Source organism: Salvia splendens, chromosome 5 (assembly GCF_004379255.2).
Source record: "Salvia splendens isolate huo1 chromosome 5, SspV2, whole genome shotgun sequence".
In the NCBI taxonomy this organism is placed as follows: Eukaryota; Viridiplantae; Streptophyta; class Magnoliopsida; order Lamiales; family Lamiaceae; genus Salvia; species Salvia splendens.
In genome coordinates this window covers 3161771-3185995 of record NC_056036.1, presented here as the reverse complement: position 1 = coordinate 3185995, position 24225 = coordinate 3161771, and the positions used below count along the sequence as shown (strand labels likewise).

The 24225-nt window shown below is 35.0% G+C and overlaps 3 protein-coding genes across 3 annotated transcripts; 1 reads left to right on the top strand and 2 right to left on the bottom strand.

Annotated features, from left to right (window-relative positions):
• Window positions 1-12657: 12657 nt before the first annotated feature.
• On the top strand, window positions 12658-16616 carry LOC121802621 (probable pectate lyase 8). Its single transcript, XM_042202300.1, has 7 exons — window positions 12658-12874; window positions 13230-13289; window positions 14013-14087; window positions 14708-15350; window positions 15429-15532; window positions 15626-15764; window positions 15855-16616. The coding sequence occupies exons 1-7, from the start codon at window positions 12771-12773 to the stop codon at window positions 16074-16076; spliced, it is 1347 nt and encodes a 448-aa protein (XP_042058234.1). The 5' UTR covers window positions 12658-12770; the 3' UTR covers window positions 16077-16616.
• A 1151-nt stretch (window positions 16617-17767) lies between these two features.
• LOC121802308 (inosine triphosphate pyrophosphatase) lies at window positions 17768-21419 on the bottom strand. The gene is made up of 8 exons (XM_042201944.1): window positions 21235-21419; window positions 21083-21147; window positions 20861-20924; window positions 20777-20786; window positions 19688-19719; window positions 19481-19593; window positions 18141-18217; window positions 17768-18017 (listed from the first exon to the last, which is right to left on the bottom strand). The coding sequence occupies exons 1-8, from the start codon at window positions 21374-21376 to the stop codon at window positions 17903-17905; spliced, it is 618 nt and encodes a 205-aa protein (XP_042057878.1). The 5' UTR covers window positions 21377-21419; the 3' UTR covers window positions 17768-17902.
• Window positions 21420-22592: 1173 nt separating this feature from the next.
• LOC121802819 lies at window positions 22593-23654 on the bottom strand. Its single transcript, XM_042202521.1, has 3 exons — window positions 23544-23654; window positions 23245-23382; window positions 22593-22730 (listed from the first exon to the last, which is right to left on the bottom strand). The coding sequence occupies exons 1-3, from the start codon at window positions 23652-23654 to the stop codon at window positions 22593-22595; spliced, it is 387 nt and encodes a 128-aa protein (XP_042058455.1).
• Between the last annotated feature and the right edge of the window lie 571 nt (window positions 23655-24225).

Below are 24225 nucleotides of genomic sequence, written 5' to 3'. Positions count from 1 at the left end.
AATATCATTATTTGTCCTCGTAGTTGCAGCTATTTTTATATTTGAAACAATGTTATTTATGTTGAAGATTTGTGCCTATAATGACAATTTCAATGAAATTGGACTATACAAATTTCCTGTCCTTATAATTGGGCCCATTCAAAGCCTGCAGAGGCCCATCATATTTAAAGCAGTCTTTTGGCAGAACTGAAAATGAATAATTATAGTGTGTACTTATTCATCCCTTAAATATTTAAACTTTTTCCATTTACGTTTATCACTTTAAAATAAAATTTTTTAAACATTCTTCTATGTGAGGAGGTGGGTTCCATAATCCATTAACATTATTTACACTATTTTTTTTTCTTTCTTTTTCTTACTATGTATTAAAACTCTTCCTATTTCAAAAAAAATTTATTTTTCAAAGACGGATGTAGTACAACGTTGGTAAATGTATGATGATATTTCTATAGTGGTATGTGGTTCGATCTCGTGTAACACATTTTAAAAAACTTATTTTGTAATATAAGAATGAAATTTTGCCGAAATGCATGGATGCAATTTTTTTACACCAAATATAGGATATAGCCATAAAAAGTTTGCACCGATGCAATTTTTTTACACTAAAAGTTTTTGAAATATTAATTATAGGGATAACTGTCTTAAAAGTCACAAACTTTGTCTAAATTTCGGTTTTTCCCACGATCTATAAAATTGGCGTGTAAAGTCACCAACTTTGCATTTAGTCGCCGATTTCCCATGATGGTTTTTCCGGCCAACGAGTGAGCTGATGTGTCATTTTTAATTGACGTGGCGGCTCGTGGCGGCTGACATGGTCAACAATTATTGATTATGCACCGAAAATTATATAATAAAATTACAAAATACAATTAAATTTTACCCTAAACCCTTACACTAAAATTCACCCTCAAATTCACCTCCAAATTAACTCCCAAATTAACCTAACCTCCTGCCCCTCACCTCCTCACCTCCTCCTGCTCATCACTTCACTGTCACCTTCCCACTCCTCACCGTCGGTGTAACTCTCCGGTTCCCCCGGCAAGAATCACTCATACTGCTCCTCATGCGCCGCCTTCGTAAAATAAACCGGCACCGACCCGGCCACCAGGCACTCGAACACCGCCTTGCTCGTGAAGCTGCCCCCCTTCGGCTGCAGGAAGAACTCCGATTCCAGCAGCGGCAGCAACGTCACCGAAGAATTCCTCGCGTCAATTTGAGAGATACCAGCAACCCGACAAAGTTGGTGACTTTACACGTCAATTTTATAGGTCGTGGGAAAAACCAAAATTTGGGCAAAGTTGGTGACTTTTTAGGCAGTTATCCCTTAATTATATTATGTGAGTTCTATACATCTCAGCCCATTACTTTTGGGCCGTAATTAGATGTCATTATAGAGCATAAGAAAAATTTATAAATAAACCTAATTTATCTATACTATAATAACCCATACGTAAATAAAATAAAGTTTAAAATATTTGATTATTTCCTCGTAGCCCCGCTTATTCTTCAACTTGTTATGAGCTAATAAATTCCATAATTTTGAAGAAACAAGTTTTGTACATACAGCTAAAATAAATACCAGTATATAGAAAAAACAAAACAATACTAAAAATCCAAAGAATAATTGGACTATACTGTTCGATATTTTGGTTTGCCCCACAAGATTCTTCAAATTAAATTTGATATAAGGATGTCACATTTGATTGGAGCTGAAATACCACATATTACAATATTAATAAATTCTTTTGATAAATATAGAGCAGAAGAATAAAAGAACTTGTATATCAATCATGTCTATAAATGAATAGCTATTATTTCAACATATTAATATAATAATTATTTTTTAAAAAAGTATTTTGTTATTTATGCGATGATTCTGGAGTCTGGACCATTATTTACCCAACTTTATTTATTGATTTATATGTTGATACGTTCCTATTTTGTCGCCTTTGTGTTTACCTAACTAAAAATTAAATCTGCGTGCAGAAGGTAATAATAAATGCTGTAATGAAGTAAATAAATACATATTCATTCGACGTACTCCATATGATTTTGCCCACATTGTTTGCTTCATACCCAAATTTTATGGATGAGATTGTCAAATAATGTTAAGATGTGTATTGTCCATTTAATTATATTTTTTTATGTTTGACCGTTATTTTTCTTTTATACGATACTACTTACTAGTAGTTGTTTTAAATAGAATTTTATTTATAAAAATACATAAATCTTGTGTTTAGTCATGTAACTCGTTTTGCTTCGTATCCAAATGAATAAAATTGAATAGATCAAAATGAGAACATATGAGAAAATGGGAAAATTAACATAATACGCAAAAGTCCATGATATTGGTAACTGATTTTGAAGTTAAAAAAATCGAAAAATGTCATGATATTAGCGCTATTACCCGAAAATAGTTTAAGAATTAGGAGAATAAAAATAAAATAAAAGTAAAGTAAATTTTTTACTGTTAGTGTGATTACTATGTGGATATGGCTCGTGTAATTAATGTCGAATCATGAATAGTTTTACTTATATCAATTATAAAAGTGGTAGGACTTCCAAACTTAAAGCCGTCGACAAAACTTTCAAATGAAATTAGAGCATCCGCAGCGGTGGCGAAAGACGCCACCGCCGTCCGCGCCGTTGGCAAGGCGCAGGACCGCCGCCGCTGCAGCCGCGCCGCTGGTACGGCGCTGCTCGATGTATCGAGCACGTCCGTGCCAGCGGACGCACACGTGGCGCGCTCCCATTCGTCAACGGCATAGCCGTTGTGTTTAAACTTTTTTTTATTTTTTTTTTAAAATCGGTATTTAATTATAAATAATGCTACAAAATAAAAAAAAATATTTTCCAAATCCCAAAAATATGGCCGTTTTTTTTCCCGTTTTTTCTGAATTTTTTTGATTTTTTTTTATTTTTTTTTTCCCCAAAATCATCTATAAATACACACATTCATCATCCATTTATCACATCAAATCATCTCTCATTCATCTCTCATTCATAATTCTCATACAAACTATCAACACATTCATCCCCCACTCAAAATCTCAAATGGATTTCACCCATATTATGGCGGAAGCGGAACGCGAAGAACAAGAATACTACGAACAACATCGTGCCGCTTACGAAGCATATGTCGCGGCGAATACCCCTGCTCCTCCTCCTCAACGAACCAGATCAAATCGACGGTACATCCATCGTGACCGGGAGGGAGCCCACGAAAGGCTCGTTGCCGACTACTTTGCCGACCAGCCGCGGTTTCCGGCAGATTACTTCAGGCGCCGTTTTCGCATGTCAAAGCGCTTGTTCATGCGAATTGTCAACACATTGTCCGCACGTGTTGAATACTTTCAAACAGGTGTAGATGCAGCCGGCCGGCAAAGTATCACGGCGTTGCAGAAGTGTACGTGTGCCATCCGACAACTCGCTACTGGGCAAACGGCCGACATGTTCGACGAGTATTTGCATATCGGTGAGTCCACTGGAATCCTATGTTTAAAGAATTTTTGCGAGGGCGTTCGTTCTGCTTTTGGGGATGAATTCCTTCGAGCACCCACCACTGATGATTGCCAACGGTTGCTTCGTCTTCATGAATCAGTCCATGGCTTTCCCGGAATGCTTGGCAGCATTGACTGCATGCATTGGAGGTGGAAGAATTGTCCGACTGCTTGGAGGGGGCAACACTTGAGCGGTCACAAAGGCGGCGGCCCAACGCTTATCCTTGAGGCGGTCGCCGACTACCGCCTATGGATTTGGCATGCATATTTCGGCGTTGCTGGATCCAACAACGACTTGAATGTGCTATATTCGTCACCACTCTTCAATGATGTGATGAATGGTGTAGCACCGGCGATCGACTTCACCATCAACGGAAATATATACCGCATGGGTTACTATCTCGCCGATGGTATCTACCCAAGGTGGTCGACGTTCGTGAAGACGCTCCACAACCCGCACGACCCGAGACGGGTTCTTTTTGCGCAGCGTCAAGAGTCAGCGCGGAAAGATGTCGAAAGAGCCTTCGGGGTCCTTCAAGCTCGATTCAACATTGTGAAGGCCCCGGCTCGGCTGTGGTACGTGAATAATATCGCCGACATCATGTTCACGTGTATTATATTACACAACATGATTATAGCCGACGAAGGGCCGAGGGCGGCTAGCTTCTACGACGAGGACGAAGCCGGAAGCTCAACAGCGAGGTCTCCCCTACGCCGAGGCGAGCATACGACGGTTGGCCAGAGGATCGAGACAAGACACACAATGCGCGATACTCGAATCCACAATCAACTACAAGAAGACCTAATCAACCACATGTGGGCGAAATTCGGCAACGAGTAGTGTCATTTTTAATTTTTAGGATTTTAATTATGTAATTTTTAATTTTTAGGATTTTAATTATGTAATTTTTAATTTTTAGGATTTTAATTATGCAATGTTTAATTTTATTTGTCATTTGTAATATTTATTGTGGGTTTTAAATGAATTTTAATATTATGGAAATGTTTTTGTGTAATTGAATTTTATATTAATTGTGCTCGTCCTTGCGGAAGAGCACAGTTGTGGGTGTTGTGCTCTTGCCAGAGAGCAGGCATGAATAGTACCGCCCGGGCTCACAACCGTGCCGCTGGCAAGAGCACGGTTGTGGATGCTCTTATATCACTTAACTTATGTGAAGTAAAATTCTTCTCAAATAAAATTAATGCGTATTCATAACATACACTAGCTACTACTTTTTATGAATTCTTGTTTTGGATGTCGGGTGACATTCAATACTCCATTTTTCGCATAGGTAATATTTAGTGGTCCATTTGTATTTCAATCTATGTATTATTTTTTACTTTGTATATTATTTAGTTAAATATTTACTTGATAGAATAAATTTATTGCATGAAATGAGAATATGTAATTATTTTTTAGAATTATTAACACTTTTATTAGATAAATATTAATAGGGTTGATATATTCAAAATAGAATACTCCATATAATTAAAAGCATTAACACTATGTGTTATGTTATACTCCACTAATAATCCATTTTTATATGAAATATCATTAAAATAATTAATTTAGGGGGTGTGATATATATATTAAAGGAGATATCTGGAATCACCCATTAATAGTAATAGAACTCTTCGCGAAGTTTCCTTCCGTGATATGAGTTACTGTCCCTTGATCGGTTATATTGTCCGAAACATTTGACTGCAACTTTTGACTGAAAAAAGAATATTATTACTCCATTAAAGTAGAATTGTATGTTAAGATTATTAGAGCATCCACATTCGTGCTCTTGCCAACGAGCACGGATGTGGGCTCGGGCCCACTTTTACTCCATGCTCTTAGGCAAGAGCACAACACCCACATCCGTGCTCTTCCGCAAGGACAAGTTCAAGGGTCCCACCATTCTATTATTCAATTTAAATAAAAATATTTTCACAATATTAAAATGCATTAAAAATAACCGGAATAATATCACAAATTACAAAAAAAATTAAAAATTACATAATTAAAATCCTAAAAATTAAAATTTTCATAATTAAAGTCTTAAAAATTAAAAATGGATGATGAATGTGTGTATTTATAGATGATTTTGGGGATAATAAAAATTAAAAAAAAATCAAAAAATCCTATAAAACGGTAAAAAAAAATGGCCAGATTTTTGGGATTCTGATTTTTTTTAAAAAAAATTGGTATTATTTTCGATTTTTTTTTAAAAAATTTGAATTTACAACGGAAATGTCGATTGTTAATCAGAACGCGCCACGTCAGGTGCTCGCTGGCACGGACGTGCTCGATGCATCGAGCAGCACCGCGCCAGCGGCAAGAGCGCAGCGGCGGACAGCGGTGCCGAGCCGCTGGCACGGACGGACGGACAGCGTCCTGCTCACCGCTGCGGATGCTCTTAATACTAGAATCTCATCAAACTCATTTTTATTTATTATGGGGAGACATATCGCAATATAATTCTTCCTTTATAAATAAGTTGATAATGAATAATTGAAAAAAAAATGTACTGACCTAAATAATGTTGAATCAAAATACAACTAATATTAAGATTACACCTCATATTAATCTTTATACTCTCATAACAAAATGGCTAGGCTGGCAAATTTGATACGTGGCCGGTTGGAAAAGCGAAAGCCATCAATCACTCCATAACATAATCTTGAAAATCTTTTAAAAGTTCAAATAATTGTATTACAGAGAATTGCATTTAAATATACAAGAAGTTTAAAAATTAATTAGTTTATGTACTGGATTATATATAATTCACAAACATTGATCAAGGTGCTTCTTAAACATCTCTTGAATATTTTATTGGCCTTATATTCCGAATATTAATTATTAGTTGAAGTGAAATATACACCAAAGTATAATTCATTACACACATAATCATTTTCCTTTTTTTTTGTGTGTGTGGTAACTTATGCTTTCTCATTTCTGTCATTGCCTCCTCTTGTGCCAACACACATGCAACTCCAAATTAATTTCATGGCTTATATTTATTTTGACTTCAATATTTGATTTGAATTAATGGATAAAAACAGCCTGTGCTGCATTTTAATATAACACATTGGTCCACTCATAGCCCTAATCGAAGACAATTATGTTGTGTTTGGGTAAAACTTAGATACTTCTATCTTCAAGCATTTATGGGCTATCATAATTCAAAGTATTCAACACCTGCCTAAATAAATACGAAAAAGCAAATACTTAACAACTAAGGCCTATGCATATTATTGCAATATTAAAATGAGTTATTAGTATATTGTATAAATTGTCGGTAAATTTTGTAATTTTTAAAATAGACAATTATATGACTTTTATATCACAACTTTGACATGCTCTCTGTTATCACATTGATTTGATTTGGAGGAACGTAGAAACCAAAATCTATAATTTTTTATGCATATGTATATCTCACATAAGCCATTGATTTAAGTCTGAAAAATACTCCTAAAATATAAGATTATGCTAATATATTGTGACTTTTAGGATATGCACAAATTCCTCCAAATTTCAATCAACGGGATGGGATGATTGAGAAAAATATCAAAATTGTGGCTTATAATTAACACCTTTTTAAAATTGCGACACTAAACATTAATCAAACTTCATAATTTTTTCAATATATTGATAATATTGTTAATGCGTCATTAAGTATATGACTACATCGAATATATAAAATTACTAAATTTGTTCCGTAATTTACCGTGGTTAAGAAAAAGGTTCAGTATCATAATATAGTATTATAATCTAACGATTTTTTCATATAAGTTCATTAAATTATACAGCATATTCATTAATAATATAAGAAAAAACCTAAACCTCTCCCTACATGCATATGTATTAAGACGAATTATAATGATGTGATGGTTGATGGCCATGACTCCAACTTAGCACATGGTGCACACATGCACATGCACTTGGTAGGGGTATTTTATGATCAACACCCAAACTAGTTGTATTTAGACATGCCCACGGTTCGTAAACCGGCGGTTCCGGTTTCGAGAAATGTGGAACCAGAACCGAACCGTGAGGCTATTTCACGGTTCCGGTTTCGGTTCCGAATCGCCGGTTTTCCGGCTGTTTTTTTTACGGTTTTTACGGTTCCGGCTAGATTTCACGATTTTTTGACGGTTTTTCACGGTTCCGGTTTGGAACCGTCCAGAACCAGCGGTTCCGGCATGGTTTCGGTTCGTAAAATTTAGAACCGGAACCGGTCCGCGATTCAAAATATGACGGTTCGGGTTCAAGAAAAAAGTCACGGTTCCGGTTCAGAACCGGAACCGGCGGTTACGATTCCGCGGTTAACCGCCGGAATCGAAAACCTTGGGCATCTCTAGTTGTATTGTTAGGAATATGAAATTATCCAAATGAATATTTTGGATTGATTATTGAACTAATTTTGGGTGGGAGAAAATGATTGGTTGGATGAAATTGAAGTCCATGTTCTCCATGTGTATGGTAGGGAGACATGGTGGTGGTCATACACCAAAACAATTTCATTTAATTCAATGTATAATATATCATATTCTTGTATTATACGGTTACGGATACTATCTTTGAGAAATTAATTAATTGTATTACTTATTTTGCATAGTTCGTGGTGATAAGAGGAGTGATAATATGAATATAAAAACTGATTGGGGTAACTTACTATATATACTAAAATGTTTTTATTCAATATATATAATTTTGATTAAGGAGGGATATTAAGTTACTTTTTTTTTCAATAGGGAAGTAGAGAAAAATAAAAAATATATATGCCCATGTACGTTTCCCCAAGGCCTAACATTGTGTATGGAGACTATTTCCAAAATTGATGTTATTTTAATATATATGGGGAACTACTTATATTACTCCCTCATATGGTGAAATTTAATTTAGAATAAAGTAACATAATTAATGCTTATTGACTTTGGATACCTCCGTACCGTTGTATGTAGGTTGTTTTAATTATCAATTACTATGTTTTTTCTATTTTTTTGTTTAATACATATAATTTCAAAATATTTTTTTTGTTTCGAACTTTAACTTCATGTCCTTAAAGGCTTAAACAAGTGCTTTTTTGGTCAATTCATTAGATTTATGACATGACTAATTAGTTAACAAGTAGTAGTAGTACTTTTTTTTCCAACCGGTTGTTGGTTAGGAAACTTACCAAGAAAAGGGAATCCCAAAAAACTTAATTTTTGTGGCGTGACGTCACCATGTCATTTTTATTTGAACAAAATTAAGGTTAGTGTTAATTAATTTCTTAAAAGTGAACTTAATACTTCCTAGTTATATATAGTTGATGATTCATGTACCTATTTCCATCCTAAATGTCTCTATTCTTATTCCTAGACTTCTTATATAGAAAAGAATACCCACAATTTTGAGTTTTGTTTTTTTGGAATAGTACAATTATAGAAAATTGCTATTGAAGTGAAAAAAAAAAAACCAAAATTCCGAAATCTAGCATGATTTCGGTTTGTCTTGTTTAGTGTTTAATATTTATTTATATTATTTTCTTTCGAGTAATGGGAGGGGCCTATACTTTAATTGGATGCCTGTTACTTTATTGAAGAAAAAAAAAGTTGTGAAGATGAATTTTTTTCATCCAATATGTGGAGATGGTTAAATAGCAACGACCTGCCAATTTTCTGGTAACAAAACTTGGCCTACAAAATCTACCTTTCATTTATTTTAGAACCCCACAAAAAAAAGTCTTTACCAATTTGGAAGAAGCAACAATAACACTTCGTGTCCCATTGTATGGTTAACTTTAAATAATTAAATAAATATATTCACTATATATAGTCTATGTAAAAATATAGTAGTAATACAATATAGCATCATCCACTATATAGTCTTAATACATAATTAAAATAAAATGACTAAATGAGATATGAAGTAGTAGTAATAGTTTTTGAGTGGGCACATTCAATCATTAATTTAAAGCTTTGATAACTTTGTGGGCCTTTTTAAACTTATTTAATTTTTCCTGAAATTCTTACTAATCAAAGGTGAACTAAGCAAACCATAAACTTACGGCATCGACTAATTACGCCTCATAATGATGCTGAAATTATGATTAGGCCAGTGTTTAAATTGTTAAACGAATATATTGTCAGCCAACTGCCTATAATAATTAGTTTTAAGTTTTATCAAATGTCACGTTATTCATTTTTAAGTTAATCGTTGGAAATAAAACAGCATTTATCAGGATAATTATGAATTTATATGGAGTACCATTTAGTGCCTCTAGATTAATTATATAGTGAGTCGTGAAACGTGATATGGCAATTTCTCAATTTTCATAATTCCATCAAATAAATAAGATTTGATCTTATAAGTTATATTGCAACCGTCAATGATTATATATTGGCTGTCGACTATAGTCATCATCGATCCTTGGATTCCTTACATATAACCGCCGGCAGTTATAATAATGCATCAATAGGAAAAAAGTTAGTTATTTTCTCTATGTGATCTAATAGTTGGTAAATGTGACAAAGTGTGTGGGAATATATTTTAGTGACCCATAATAATTATTGATTGGTGCATGTCACGCCACGTTAATGGGAGGGGGAAGTGGGCCATTTTTTTTTTTTTTTTTGCGTATGTTGTATATTTATTTATTTATTTTATACCCCCCTCGTCTAGTGGAGTATATAAGTAATGTGTTATTAGATGTTTACAAAAATGTACTATACAACTTTATTTTTTCCAATATATTGATTTCTTATTTAACATATATCTTTGTGCGTGTGTGTGTGTGAACTTTTTGTGCATGGGGTGGGGGATGGGGAGAGTTATATTTGGGGCAATTGTTTTGTAGCAAGCGTGACATATCGTTATGATTGGAACACATAAATTTGATGTTTGCATGCATGCTTCGCTTCCCCAAAAAGATAGGAATATCGAATTTTTTTGACTTACCTAAAAAGATCGTTTTGTTTACTTAATTTGTTTACAATGTATATAGGTTGTAGGTTATATTATTGAAAATAAAATTCAATATTATCAAAAAAATGTATTATATTTTGACATTTTGTACCTGATTAATCTATTATAAAAATAAACTCAATAATATTATAGGTTATATAGGTGTGGTGAATAGGAGCTGTGGATAATTTAAAAAAATCATAGGTACACAATCTATTTGGAGCTATAATCAAATTTTAATAATGAAATTCTTCATAACATCTGGATTAAAAAATAAGCAAAACTATATCATGAAGTCACGTAATAAAGAAAAAAAATTATTTTCTCTCGTATTTATAAGAAATCGATCGTCGTCAATGCAAGGAACAATAGTCGCACCTTCTCTGCCTTCCGATAACGTGAAAAACCTTTTCATTACAAACGTTCCCACGACTTCCGCTTCTTAAATAACATCGTGTTTGGTTAGTTAGCTAAAACCATATCTTAAGATGCTCTAAATCTTGGAATAGGCAGTCCTACTCCGCAATGACATGCGCCGAGACTAATGGAGCAAGCGAAACAAACTTGCCGCCCAATCAACTCCTAACTAATTCATTTATAGCCAAAAAACAAAAATTGCAAAATTCCAACTCCCAAATTGTGTTTTTCCTGGTTTGGAACTTGAGATTTGGTTGGGTGTTTTGCGGAGTGGTCCCATCATAATTAACCGGAATGCATTCAGCCCAAAACCGGCAAAAACCGAAAAATCGAGAAAAACATCAGTTTTAAATCAAAATCGAAATCATTAACTTATTTGTTGGGTTCGTTAGATTTTCACTTCTCTTGAAACCGTAATTGCCGATTCCAAGCCGGAAGTGGCCTAAATTTAGCGAGTTAGTGGAATGTGGGGCCTCTTTACCATTTATAGTAATATGAATCGGGACTTTTATTCGCGGACGGACCAAAATAGAAAAACGAGACTCCTATTTGCGAATGGAGGGAGTAGTGTTTTATAATATACTCCTATATAGCAGCAAATTAGCGCTGGTATCGTTGGATTTAGTTAATGGAGATTATCTTTTTTCAGTAATAAATTTTCTTCAATTCAAATACTGTTCAATACTAAGGAGTAGTATTTTATCATTGTAGTACCCATTTTCACATAATGATATATATATTTTTTAATAATAATAAATGTATAATGCATTATTCACCGAGTACATTTTGATAGGAAATTTATTACATCATTTTACCAAAGTCATTTTAGTGGCCTAACTCGATTTATAACATTTTGCAACTCACCTAAATAAAGGCCAACAATACATTTATTGATAAAGAAAATAAAAACAGAAGGCGTGAGGTGTGCCACGTGAGCGACCGCCACATGCACGTGACAGGGCAGACAGAGTGGATATAAGCAATACTAGTTCGTTACAACTTACAAGTATCAATTATTAAGCTATTGAAACAAAATTAATGTGGACTAAATTTTTATCATAAAAAAAATACTTCATTCTCAACACAGCAATCATTTTAATTTATCATTTTGCAATTAAATTTCAGAAAGAGGTCACCAAATATTTACACGTGTACTTATAAATTTTTCACTAGAGATTCCACCAATTAAAAAAAATTATCCAATCAATTAATCGGGAGAGATGGGATCAAGTAAACAAAGTGACATGTAACCCTTAAATAGATATTATGAGAAATGAAAATAAGTACTTATGCGATTCATCTTTATTTAGATAATTAATCATTATGTCTTATTGTCATAAATGAACTACGTTGATTATTCAATGAAGTAATTTATAAGTAAAAACCTTTGTTTCATTAAATTAGACTAGAAGTTAGTTTGTTATTAACTACCTAAATATAAATCCGTAAACATAGATTTATAATTTTTTTCTGTTTCTGTGAAGTAGTGGCTTGTTTCAGTTCAGATATTAATACTCCATTATTCTTTTGTAGATAAGATTTTTATCAATTGAATGATCTCAAATGAACAAATGATATGATTCTTGTGAAAAAAAGCAATACTATAATAGTACGAAAAATAAAATAAAAAAGTAAAAGCGCAATTGTGATTGGCAGTGAATGCAGTTAACCGGTAATTAGAGGCAGTGGGGGTGGGGGTGGCAGTAATGGCAGTTAGTTAACGGACGTTAAGTGTAACGTTTCTCTGTACGTCACAGTCTATAAAACGAGGAGGAGTCCGTTATGTTGGTCGTAGCGCTACCTTTTCCTGCTCCATTTTCGTTTCTGCTCTTCCGCATTCTTTACCGAATCAAATACACACATTTTTCACCTATACATACACTCACATTAAACTCACACAGAGAGAGAAAGGTCACGTAATGGCGTCTAAGAAATCGCTACCTCTGTTTTCGCTGCTGCTGTTCGCGTTTGTCGCCGGAGCTCTGTGTAGAATCCAGAAAGTCGAAGAATCAGCTATTTTGAGGTTCAACTTCGCGATTTTTGCTTTTTTTTTTTCCAAAATGCTTGTGATTCCAGCTTGAAGATTTGGGGAAAGTTCTCAAAATACTGATTTATCCTCATTTTAATGCTGAATTTCGCGATTTCAGCAGAGATCTCGCAGCTTTTTATTTATTTCGATTTTATTCCTATCAAATCTGCTTCGTAAATCACTTGCATTTTGCGGAAAAATGTTGTGATTGTTTATGCTTGGGAAATGGAAAAGGAAGGATTACTCAGATTAGGATAAACAGAGTTAAAATCTCCACATTTTTGTGAATTCTGTGAAGCGCATTATACTATATATGTATATTGATAAATTTTTTTTGTTGCGGCGGCAGTGCGGTTGAGAAAGAGGAGTTGCTGTTGCAGAGCTCTCGTAATTCGACGGCGGCGGAAAAGTGAGTAAACACTACTACTTTTCACATATCTAAACCGTCGGTTTCATAAACTCTGATCTAAGCCGTCAGATCTTCTAAAATGAGCACCATCTCCTTTTCGCGAAAAGGAATCGGTTCCATATTTGCTGCAGATTGTTGAACAGTTTAATCGGTTGTTATGTTAGGCGAATCCCCCTCGGGTTCTTCTGTTGGAATTATCCTAATATATTATTGCTCTCTGTTATTTGGAGCACTGCATTTTGATCCTCTTTAATCAGTTATCAGTTTATTCCCCTCCCTCTCTCTCTCTCTCTCTCTCTCTCTCTCTCTCTCTCTCTCTCTCTCTCTCTCTCTCTCTCTCTCTCTCTCTCTCTCTCTCTGTCTCTCTCAATGTACAACACTCGTGTGTAGTGCAATATGTGGGTGAGTCATGTCATGTGTGATGCGTTAGCCACTTTCTAAAGTGGAATTTCAAAATTAATAAGCTGAAAATATAGGAGAGAATATTTATGTATGTATAGTTATTTAATTTGTGAGATGTCGGTAGCAACTGACACCACCATGTGGAATTACTACAGTATTATTTCCTTTTCAATTTTATTGACCTCCCTAGAGAATCAGCTATAGTCGATTTGGTCTAGCCTAAATGGTAAACTCCTGGTCAAATTCAGATCCCAATCTTCGGAAAAACTTCTTACAGAGTCATGTGATTATGCATTTATTAATTAAAAAAAATTGGTGCAGGTTGGAAGGAATTGAGGAGTATTACAATGAGCACGCAGTTGATGATCCAGAAGAAGTGGCAAGAATGGTAGAAATGTAGGTCTTTTCTCTCTTGTTATATCATTTTTATTAATATTTAAAGAATTATTGGGATAAATAATTGCCGTTTTCTGCATTTAGTGCTAATGAGTTATTCTCGTTGTGGTCAGCAAATATTCAATGTCACTATACTTTTTTCTCAGCAGCCCTACGTCCCTACCCACATGCTGTCTTTATTTCTATAGATTTTTTCTTTGATTAAATGTGTGAATTGGATTATGGGGGCCTCTTTTCTGACTCCCTTGTACAACATTCCTTCACATATAATGCTCATGGTAATTTTATAGTAATTCATAATTATTCATGTTCTTGCTTGTATCTCTGCTCCTTATCTGGAAATTTAATTCTCTGTTGTTAGTTATGAAAGCTACTTCTCCAATCACATACTAAGTGGGATTAGCTGTGTTAGTATCTTTTTTCACGTGACTGCATGTGTTCCTATACAGAGTCTGTTATGGAGTACTTATTAAAATATTAGTACATAGTTAGTTAATTTAATATAACTAGAGAGAAAGAGATTACATAGTTAGTTAATTAAATATAACCAGAGAGAAAGAGATATTAACTCCACCGACACAAATTCAACAGTTTGATGAGGAATCTTTTGAACCGTACAGGGCCACAAGAAACAGCACGGAGAGGAGAAAACTCGGTTTCTTCTCATGCGGAACTGGCAACCCCATCGACGACTGCTGGCGCTGCGACGCCAACTGGCAGAGTAACCGGAAGCGACTCGCGGACTGCGGGATTGGCTTCGGTCGCAATGCCATTGGCGGCCGCGACGGCCTCTACTATGTGGTCACAGACGCTGGCGACGACGACCCTGTCAACCCAAGGCCGGGCACCCTGCGCCATGCTGTCATCCAGGACGAGCCTCTGTGGATCGTCTTCAAGCGCGACATGGTCATCACGCTGAAGCAGGAGCTGATCATGAACAGCTTCAAGACCATAGACGGACGTGGAGTCAATGTGCACATTGCTAACGGCGCATGCATCACGATCCAGTTCGTTACGAATGTCATCATCCATGGCTTGCACATCCATGACTGCAAGCCGACTGGCAATGCGATGGTGAGGAGCTCGCCTTCGCATTACGGCTGGAGGACTATGGCGGATGGTGACGCGATTTCCATCTTTGGGTCAAGCCATATTTGGGTCGACCATAACTCGCTGTCTAACTGTGCGGACGGGCTTGTGGACGCTGTCATGGGATCCACTGCCATCACTATTTCCAACAACTACTTCACACACCACAATGAGGCAGGCCATCCTTCAAAAAACAACTTCATCTGTTTTGCATTTTGAAGAGTTTTTACTAACACACTTGGGTGGAAACAGGTGATTCTATTAGGCCACAGTGATTCTTACATGAGAGACAAGACGATGCAGGCGACTATCGCATTCAACCACTTTGGAGAGGGACTCATCCAGAGAATGCCAAGGTATTACAATCAAGAAAAAAATGTTCCAATCTTCCAAATTTGTCTTTGCTTTAAAAAATCCATCTTGATCTGTTATGTATCAACCCCTTTCAGGTGCAGACATGGCTACTTCCACGTCGTGAACAACGACTACACTCACTGGGAGATGTACGCAATAGGTGGAAGTGCAGAGCCCACCATCAACAGCCAAGGCAACAGATACCTTGCACCAGTCAATCCTTTTGCAAAGGAGGTACTGCAAGCCTCAGAATTTCCACTTCTTTGTCGCATATTTCTCTCTACAAACAAGATTTTATTAAAAGTCTGCTGTTTCTACGATCAGGTTACAAAGAGAGTCGACACGGCTGCAGGCAAATGGAAGAGCTGGAACTGGAGATCAGAAGGAGACTTGATGCTGAACGGAGCTTACTTCACACCATCCGGAGCTGGAGCTTCAGCCAGCTATGCTCGTGCTTCGAGTTTGGGTGCAAAGTCTTCCTCCATGGTCGGATCCATCACTTCCGGTGCAGGGGCCCTTGGCTGCCGCCGTGGGCGGCAGTGCTAGCCTACTGCATGAAAAACAAGAGCAAAGAAAGAAGGTCTTCTTTCCCCGCCTTCTTTCTTTCTACACACTCCGAGCCTTACAGTAATACCTATTTTCGCCGATTTTTTAAAATTCCCATGCTTCATTCACATTGGCAAGTGTACATTTTTTATACATGTCTGGGCATTCTCCAATCACACACTCCATTTCATCATCCCACCATCACCACATTATTGTGCAACCTCGGCCTGATTCAGTCGGAAAGAATTATCATTGTTCTGGAAACAGGCGCGGAAGCGTTGTCCAAAATCTTATCCATCCCCATCCCTGTCGTAACAGAGAATATATATCCATCTATATATATATGAATATCTGTTTATCATTATTATCCACAAAAATTGTGGTTAGCCTTTGAGAATCTACCTTTCATTTTGTTGTATGGAGCTATATTATAGTGTGAATGTCCAAAACTTTGTGGTGAAGTAGAAAAGAAGGAACTTCTGTAATAGATGATGCATAGTATGTAAGTAGTGAGGTTCAATGCATTATGATTTTACTATATTTTTGCTGTTTCTTCTTCTTCTTCTCTGATAGCGACCTTTTTCCTTTTTTATCTGAATGATTGTGGATTCTATTTTATTTGGATTTTACTTCCATCTTTTGGATACATTGTGGTTATTACAATTTACAGCATGCTCGACAGTGGACAGATCTGATTATCTATCCTCGATTGTATTTTATCATTAATTAGCAACCGTTGGATTTTTCTTTATAAGTATTTTATTAGTAGTAGTTTTGGTTAATAATTAGAAGAATAAAAATACACCTAGTTATTTATTTTCTTTGTGAAATTTGGTTTAAGGTTGATCGTGAATTGTAGCTGACATTATAATCGAATATCGAGCTCTTTATTTTATAGTTTGATATTTGTAATTCTCTTTTATTATGAATTGTTTTGATTTTGTATCTATTATTGACTGTTTGTCTAATAATTTGTTAATAATTTTTTAATAAGATAGATGGAAGTTTAGAAGAGTGCACACCTCTATCGTAAAATAGATAAATAATTACTCCTATTGCAATATTGTCATTAAATTATGGATACGATGGCGCTAATTAAATTTTATAAAACGAGATTTTTTTGGTAATAGGTATATACATTAACATGTTACATTTTTGTACAATTACATTGGTCATAGTAAAATTATACTTCTATAAGTTTGGAAAGTAATTTTATTATTATATTAAATTAAATTCAATAAACTCAAATTAAAAACGACTTTGAAAAGAACAAATCGAATAAATACTCTAATTATAACATAATAGTAGTACTTAATTAAGATGTAAAATTAAATACGTAGGAGGATGCATCGCTGGGCACATGTAACGATTGGTGAAGCACATAGCCTAGCATGTGATGATGGGTCCATATAGCAAGGGAGCTAACAATTTTATCTTTTCGTATAGACAAAATGGGGCCAACAGCCATAGTCACAATTAATTAATTCACCATCGATGCCCACTTCCATGTTACTTGTTTATATACATGTGTCACTCTCACATTCAATACAGACTAAGGTACATGCAGATGCAGTTTCAATCAAGAATAATCTCAATCACTTTCCAACTTTTTTTTTTAAATCTAAATCAAATGGTTGTTAGCATCTAATCTAATGTTTTATGAAACAAATAGCCAAGGGAGGATAAAACAATAAAGCAAAAAACTACTTCCATTGCATAACTGTAAAATTTTGCAGCAAACCTATTTTCTTAGCTCTTAAATATGGTTTAATAATTTGCATAAAGGTGCTTTCATGTTCTATGAATGGGACAGAGCATTCTTGAGTTTAGGATTCGTTCTGGAAAGCATAATTAGCCTCAGCAAAGTGTGCTTTCACCTGTGCAAGGGCCCGGTAGCGGTGAGAAATCTTGTTCTTCTCTTCCTTGGGCATCTCAGCATAACTGTAAAAAGCACATTGGTTAGTTAGCAGGCCGCTTTTATGGCAAATTGGTTGGCGAGTTATGATGCTACGCAGTGAATAAAACCAAAGTCTTTACTACTAGAGAGTCGAGTAATGAACTTACGTCTGGTCATATCCATCAGGTTGGAAAACTGGATCCCATCCGAAATCAGTTGGTCCCCTAGGAGGAACTATCTTTCCCTGAAATGGCAGCGGCAAGTTATATCACTTCTGTACTATATGCGTGTTTTGTGATTAAATTGTCGGATGCATATGCACGGGCCCAACATGGAAGGTACTAGTTCAATGCTAAAACAGGGTCCATCAATATGTTGTAAAGTCGAACATTCACGTAAAGTTACCAAATCAGAGCCAATACAGAGAGGGTTACAAGTAAAAGAAATGAAAGTACATGCGCTGAGTTTGTCCGTCAAAGATGTTTTGGTACATGTATGCACGAGTAAATTCTGGCAATATAAATTGTAGTACAACTTATGACTTGTGATGGCAGAGTTGGTTAGATTGTCTACCAGTTTTTAGGGGCGAGGAAAAGTGGTACGATGTTAGACCAGCTCATGAGCGTTTAACAGTTTAATCACAACCAATATATGAAGATGAACCACTTTTGTATTGAATATTCCCTCAAGATAAGGGACATAAAAGTATACATAAGGACAACCACTTTTGCTAATAAACTGATCCAGGCTGCACTATCCTAGATGCACTCTCTCCGTCCCACGATAAGTGAGGCGCATTCCTTTAAATTTGTTCCACTTTATTATGTCTTCACTTTTCTACTTTATTCTTCTCCTACTTTATTACTACCACTTAGCTCACGAAACACCACTTCCTTAAATTCCGTGATGAAGAGAAATGTCACACTTATTGTGGGAAGGAGAGAGTACATCTTAAGCAGCATAAGCTCCTATTTAGTTAGAAGTTTGAAGATGTTACTATATTTGGTTTGCTTTAAGCAAAAAATTTTCCATATTGTTAGGTTAGGTAAAATTCTCAGTTGTACCAAAGCATTGGTATTAGACAGAAAGAACGGAAGTTTCAGGAAAATGGATTGGTTAAAAGGAGATGTTTGTTCATTGACATGCTCATCAGTATTATGAACTACACAGATTTTCAAAGGAGCTAAGCAAATAAGGACAATTTTACTGAAATATTTTCTTATGTTGGTAGGAATGGGGTTGTATTTTGGGTGGGTAAGTTGAGTTTAGATATTTGCGGAATTTCACCACAAATCATAATATACTGTTGTGTTCAACCAAATTAATCGCTCTAAGCGCTGATTTACCCAATAACCCAAAAAAATGAGACTAGTCAGTAATATCATCTGAACTCTTTTCGTTCTTTTTCTTTTTCTTTCCCCTATAATATTTCAATTTGTATAGAAAATCAAGCCACTGGATCTAATTTTGTGGAATTTATTATAGAATTAGGAAGCATAGAGCATACCGGAGTCTTCCCTGAAAAAGTAATTGGATCTGCATTTGGCCCAATAGCAAGAGAGAATACGCAGAGAGCATAAGCAGATTTATCATCATAAGCCATCAACATATTGTTCAGACCTAAAGAGAAACAGAAGTAACATCAATATAAGTACTAGGAGGCACGCTTCACAAATAATTCAACAAGACAAGTAACTATGCTTGGCAATGATACCTTCATGACCAATCTTCTGCAGAAACCACTTGCTGCAATTTTGTTTATCCACATCAGTGGGGTAGAATAACACAAAAAGCAAAATAATTAGATGGAATTGAAGAAGATAAACTGATCGTTTGTGCACATTAACAAATTAAGAAAATGTCAAATTTGGTAGCCAAAGAAGAAGAAAAATTGCATAGAGTATTTGCCTCACCTTCCTCACAATGACATTACTTGAAAGCAGTCTTAGGATATATACATATCTCATTCAATCTTTCTAGAATTAAAAGTGGTAAAGTTTGCTAGTCATTACACGGTCCAATTCTGTTAAAGAAGCATATTGAAAGATCCCACAATAACATTACAACATTAAGCACACCCAAAGAAAGATGTGGACAACATATAGGGGTGGGGAGGTAAAAGTGGTTGCCATTCACATAGGTTTGTTATCATGAAACCCTAAAAGAGATTGCAAACATAAGAGTGGGTAGTATAATAGTATGCAAAATAAAGGAGCAAAGTATAAAGCAAGATTAAGGTACAAGATAAACCCAATGTATAAGCTAGAGCGTTAAAGGAAAAGTTTAGACATTCTAGCATGATATTGCAAGGGACCAAATATGGAGGATGAAACCACATATTCGATAAAATCAAGTAGTACTATAATTTTCATTAACATAAACAATCAACACCATGTGACTTCAAGGACAAGTAGAAAACCATTCCTTTGGGCATGAAAGGTTTAAGGTACATAAAACTTTGTTAACGTTGAGTTATATCAGCATAACTGTTATGACAAGAACATCTAATGTGGCCGATAAAGTTACCATGACCTACGAACAAGACGCCATATTCTCTTAGATGCAAGACATTGTATCCAATGAAAGAAAAGAAACCTCTATGTGGCCGATAAAGGCAACTATCTACATACAAGATCATAGTTCGATATAACTGTAAATTACTAGGTTCCCATAACAATCCAAGCCCGAGAGAAGTAACATAAGATAAATTTCACTAGTTTATGAGTTTTCACTTCATAAAGCTCAGAACAAAAATGCTATAAAAACAACTTCACCTTGATGGACGAATATGCAAGGAACTTACATGTAAGGCCTTGCAAAGATTTTGTCAATCATTAGCCATATTCTAAAACAATCATCATGACTTAAGCTAATAGATCAATATTACCAGGTAGTCCCTTCAGAGCATTGAAACAAAGGCAGGTATCCTCCACCAGCACCGGCCCGTTTACCTTTTCAAAATTTCATAAACAACAACATTTATAAAAACATATTTTCTTCACAAATTGTTAGTATCTTTTTCGCAACTAATCACTTTTTCAACGATTCATAAATATCATTCTCTTATAAACATTTATACAAACATATTATCGGCACAATTTGTTCGTACCTCTTTCGCAGCTAATCGTGCCTTTTCTCTGGAAATCTCCTCAGGCTCGCCTTGCAACTCTGGCACTGGTTAAAATATAGCACAAAATCCCAAAAATATTCAGTAAAACAAACTACAAACGGCGATGGATAGATCATGGATGCGTAACGTACAATCAAGTTTAAGCGAACGAAAGGGGATCGAGTTGCCGAGAATCGAGCGAACTTCTTCGAGCTTCTTGGCGTTGCCTGTTACGAACGTCACCGGCTGAGAAAGCACCGCCGCCCTACTTCCACCAGCCGCCGCCGCCATCATTCCCGCTCTTTCTCTTTGTTCTTTGCCTATTACTAGTATTTTTAAGAAAGTTTATATATTATTCGCACTTTTTTGGTCGTTAACTTGATATCGATTTTCTATTATAATTAAATTAGTATTTTAATTATAATGATACTCACTTATAATAGAATACTTAATTAACTATAATATATTCATTAAATACCATAATTCTTACTTAAAATATAAATAGTGTAAGTAGTTTGGGACGAACTAAAATAAAAATGTGCGAGTAACATGAGATATAGAAAGTATTAGCGTGTTCGAAAAATAAAATTTTGAATAGTCAAATTAAAGTAGTAGGAGTAGAATATAGATGAGATATGTAATAACAGATGAACCTAAAAGGAAATATAATATTAGCTGTGGACAGCGATACAATGGAGTAAATCTCACTCCGTCTTTTGTCTTTCTCTCCATGTATTTCATTAGACATATCATATAACAATACGTCTAGACTATAAATTTAGTTAGATATATTATATAATAATATATCTAGACCATCAATTTAGACACATCATATAATAATATGTTTAGATAGTCAATTAACCATGTCTAGATTGTCATTTTTTTACTCATCGCTTGTAATATAACGTCTGTGAATAGTAGAAATACTAGTGGGCGTGACTAGAGTGAAATTCCTCACGAATAAAATTTTAGAAGATATAGTAGTTGAAAAAAAATGAAGAAGAATGAAGAGAGATGGAGATTTCATTAATTATGATTAATTTCACGCATCACGCTACATATGAACCACATGTGATAGACTAATCATTTAAAAATGTTGGTTATACTATTTATTAGTTTGTCATTATAGCGATATTTTTATTAGGCAGAGAAGCCAAATTTGAAACATATAATTTAATTTATTTTGCATAATATATGCCCCATTGTTTTGGTGTTCATATGAAAACAAAATATCCACATCAAATTTGGGTATTTTCATCTTAGAATACTGAAAATATCAACTTAGTTTTAGAAACAGTACTACTAAAGATTGACCTATAATTTTCTAAACTGTAGCTGACTCGCTGCAAATAACATACTGAATAGATATTATTTTTGTTGAAAGTTGAACATAGGACAAATGTAAATAAATATATTCAATATTTTAGGCTAACATTAATCATACGATACCCAATCCACTTCAAATAGTTTGTAAATGAACTACTCCGTGCTTGTGTGTATGTGTGTGTTTTCATTTATCCTTTTTATCAATCCTTTCTTTTATGGCTTGGGCGACGACTTTGCCGGTGTCTAATATATCTTTGCTTTTTTTACTCTTCGCTTTATCCGCTGCGTGTTCAAATCCCTTCTTGACCGCATCAGCCATCATCTGTCACCACAGAATTATTGTTATTAAATATCTCATATTGCTATTTTAGGATATCTAATAGTATTAACGTGTCATTTGATATTTATACTAAAATTAACCGGGACTTCGCATTCAAATAACTAATAATTAAGGTTTATTTTAAAACTAATATGGAGTACAAAATATGACGTGTATTTTACCAAAAGATTTTACTACTTTCCTCTATTGTTTAAAACACGCTTCAAATCAAAGTGAGGCATTCATTCATGGGAGATTAATTTTAAAAAATCAATAGATTAAAAAAACTTATTACTTGAAACATAATGAAGCCAAGTCGTGGGGCTATGCGCGCGTTGCATGCACGTAGCCGAATCCGATAGGCTGTGGCATGCAAGGTGGGAGGCGCGTGTAGCGTGCGCATGTGTTTTTACATGCAAAATTTTATGAATGTTTTACAATTTACACAATAGTGGCAATTATGTGTTACACAAATCATTTGAATTTTGAGAGCGAAAGAGAAAAGAAAATTACATACATTTCCGGTAGCCTTGGTGACCTTTTCGGTGATAGCTTCGCCGACGCGCTTGACTTCCTTAACCACATCTTTCGATCCCTCTTTCACCGTTTCAGCTGCTTCTATAACCTTCTCGCACGTTTCTTTATCGATCTTCTCCTATTTAATCAAATCATAACACGATTTTTTTAATCTCGTGCATTATTAATCTGTCAGTTTTAGGTGTTGAATTTAGCTTAATTAGTCCAACATTGTTGTTTTCCAATCCATCATTATTCAATGCAATAATTAAAATAAATCAATAGATTAATGGGGCTTACTTTGTGAGATGGCGCGGTGGCAGAGACAAACCCTCTGCAAATCCATGCATTGTTGAGAAATGTGTGTGATCCATTGATTATGGATTTGGAAGTTAGTCGGTGAAGTGCCATTTTTTTCTTCATTTTGGCGATGATTAAAGTCGGTTATTTATAGAAATACACATGTAAGAAAATTATGTTTCTTTGCAAAAAAATCGGTTACTTTGTGATGGGGATTGAAGCATCTGCAAATACACATACAGTTTTGAAGGATCTGTAAATACATATGCTAGTTAGCTTGAGCATAATATAAAATTTTTGTGTAAATGTACTAATGTATAAGAATATTATACTATGTGCTAGTGTTTTGATTTGCATATATGTGAAATGTACGTATAAAGTGTTTGATTTTTTATGATATTAGTTAGATGGTCACATAGCTTGAGTAGAAAACAATATATACATATTTTTAATAAAAAACTTATTTTTAGTAATAAATATTATAGTGAATGAGATATCATAACGTGTTATGCACGAAGAAACTAACGATCGACAAGCAAAGAATGACCGATGTGGGCTTGGGTCAAGATGATGGAGCAACCACGGATGTGGGTTTGGCCCAAGAAGATGGAGGAGGAATCGAGAGGGTGCGGCGATTAGCTCGGGCTAGGCGTCGTTATCCTATTTAGTATTTGGAGATCAA

Coding starts and splice junctions, on each gene's coding strand:
- LOC121802819 (XM_042202521.1), bottom strand. CDS start 23,654: ATGGCACTTCACCGACTAACTTCCAAATCCATAATCAATGGATCACAC. Junction 23,383..23,543: donor CCACCGCGCCATCTCACAAA/GTAAGCCCCATT, acceptor TTGATTAAATAG/GAGAAGATCGATAAAGAAAC. Junction 22,731..23,244: donor TCACCAAGGCTACCGGAAAT/GTATGTAATTTT, acceptor CTGTGGTGACAG/ATGATGGCTGATGCGGTCAA.
- LOC121802621 (XM_042202300.1), top strand. CDS start 12,771: ATGGCGTCTAAGAAATCGCTACCTCTGTTTTCGCTGCTGCTGTTCGCG. Junction 12,875..13,229: donor GAAGAATCAGCTATTTTGAG/GTTCAACTTCGC, acceptor TTGCGGCGGCAG/TGCGGTTGAGAAAGAGGAGT. Junction 13,290..14,012: donor AATTCGACGGCGGCGGAAAA/GTGAGTAAACAC, acceptor AAATTGGTGCAG/GTTGGAAGGAATTGAGGAGT.
- LOC121802308 (XM_042201944.1), bottom strand. CDS start 21,376: ATGATGGCGGCGGCGGCTGGTGGAAGTAGGGCGGCGGTGCTTTCTCAG. Junction 19,594..19,687: donor GCAGAAGATTGGTCATGAAG/GTATCATTGCCA, acceptor GTTTCTCTTTAG/GTCTGAACAATATGTTGATG. Junction 18,018..18,140: donor CCTGATGGATATGACCAGAC/GTAAGTTCATTA, acceptor TGCTTTTTACAG/TTATGCTGAGATGCCCAAGG.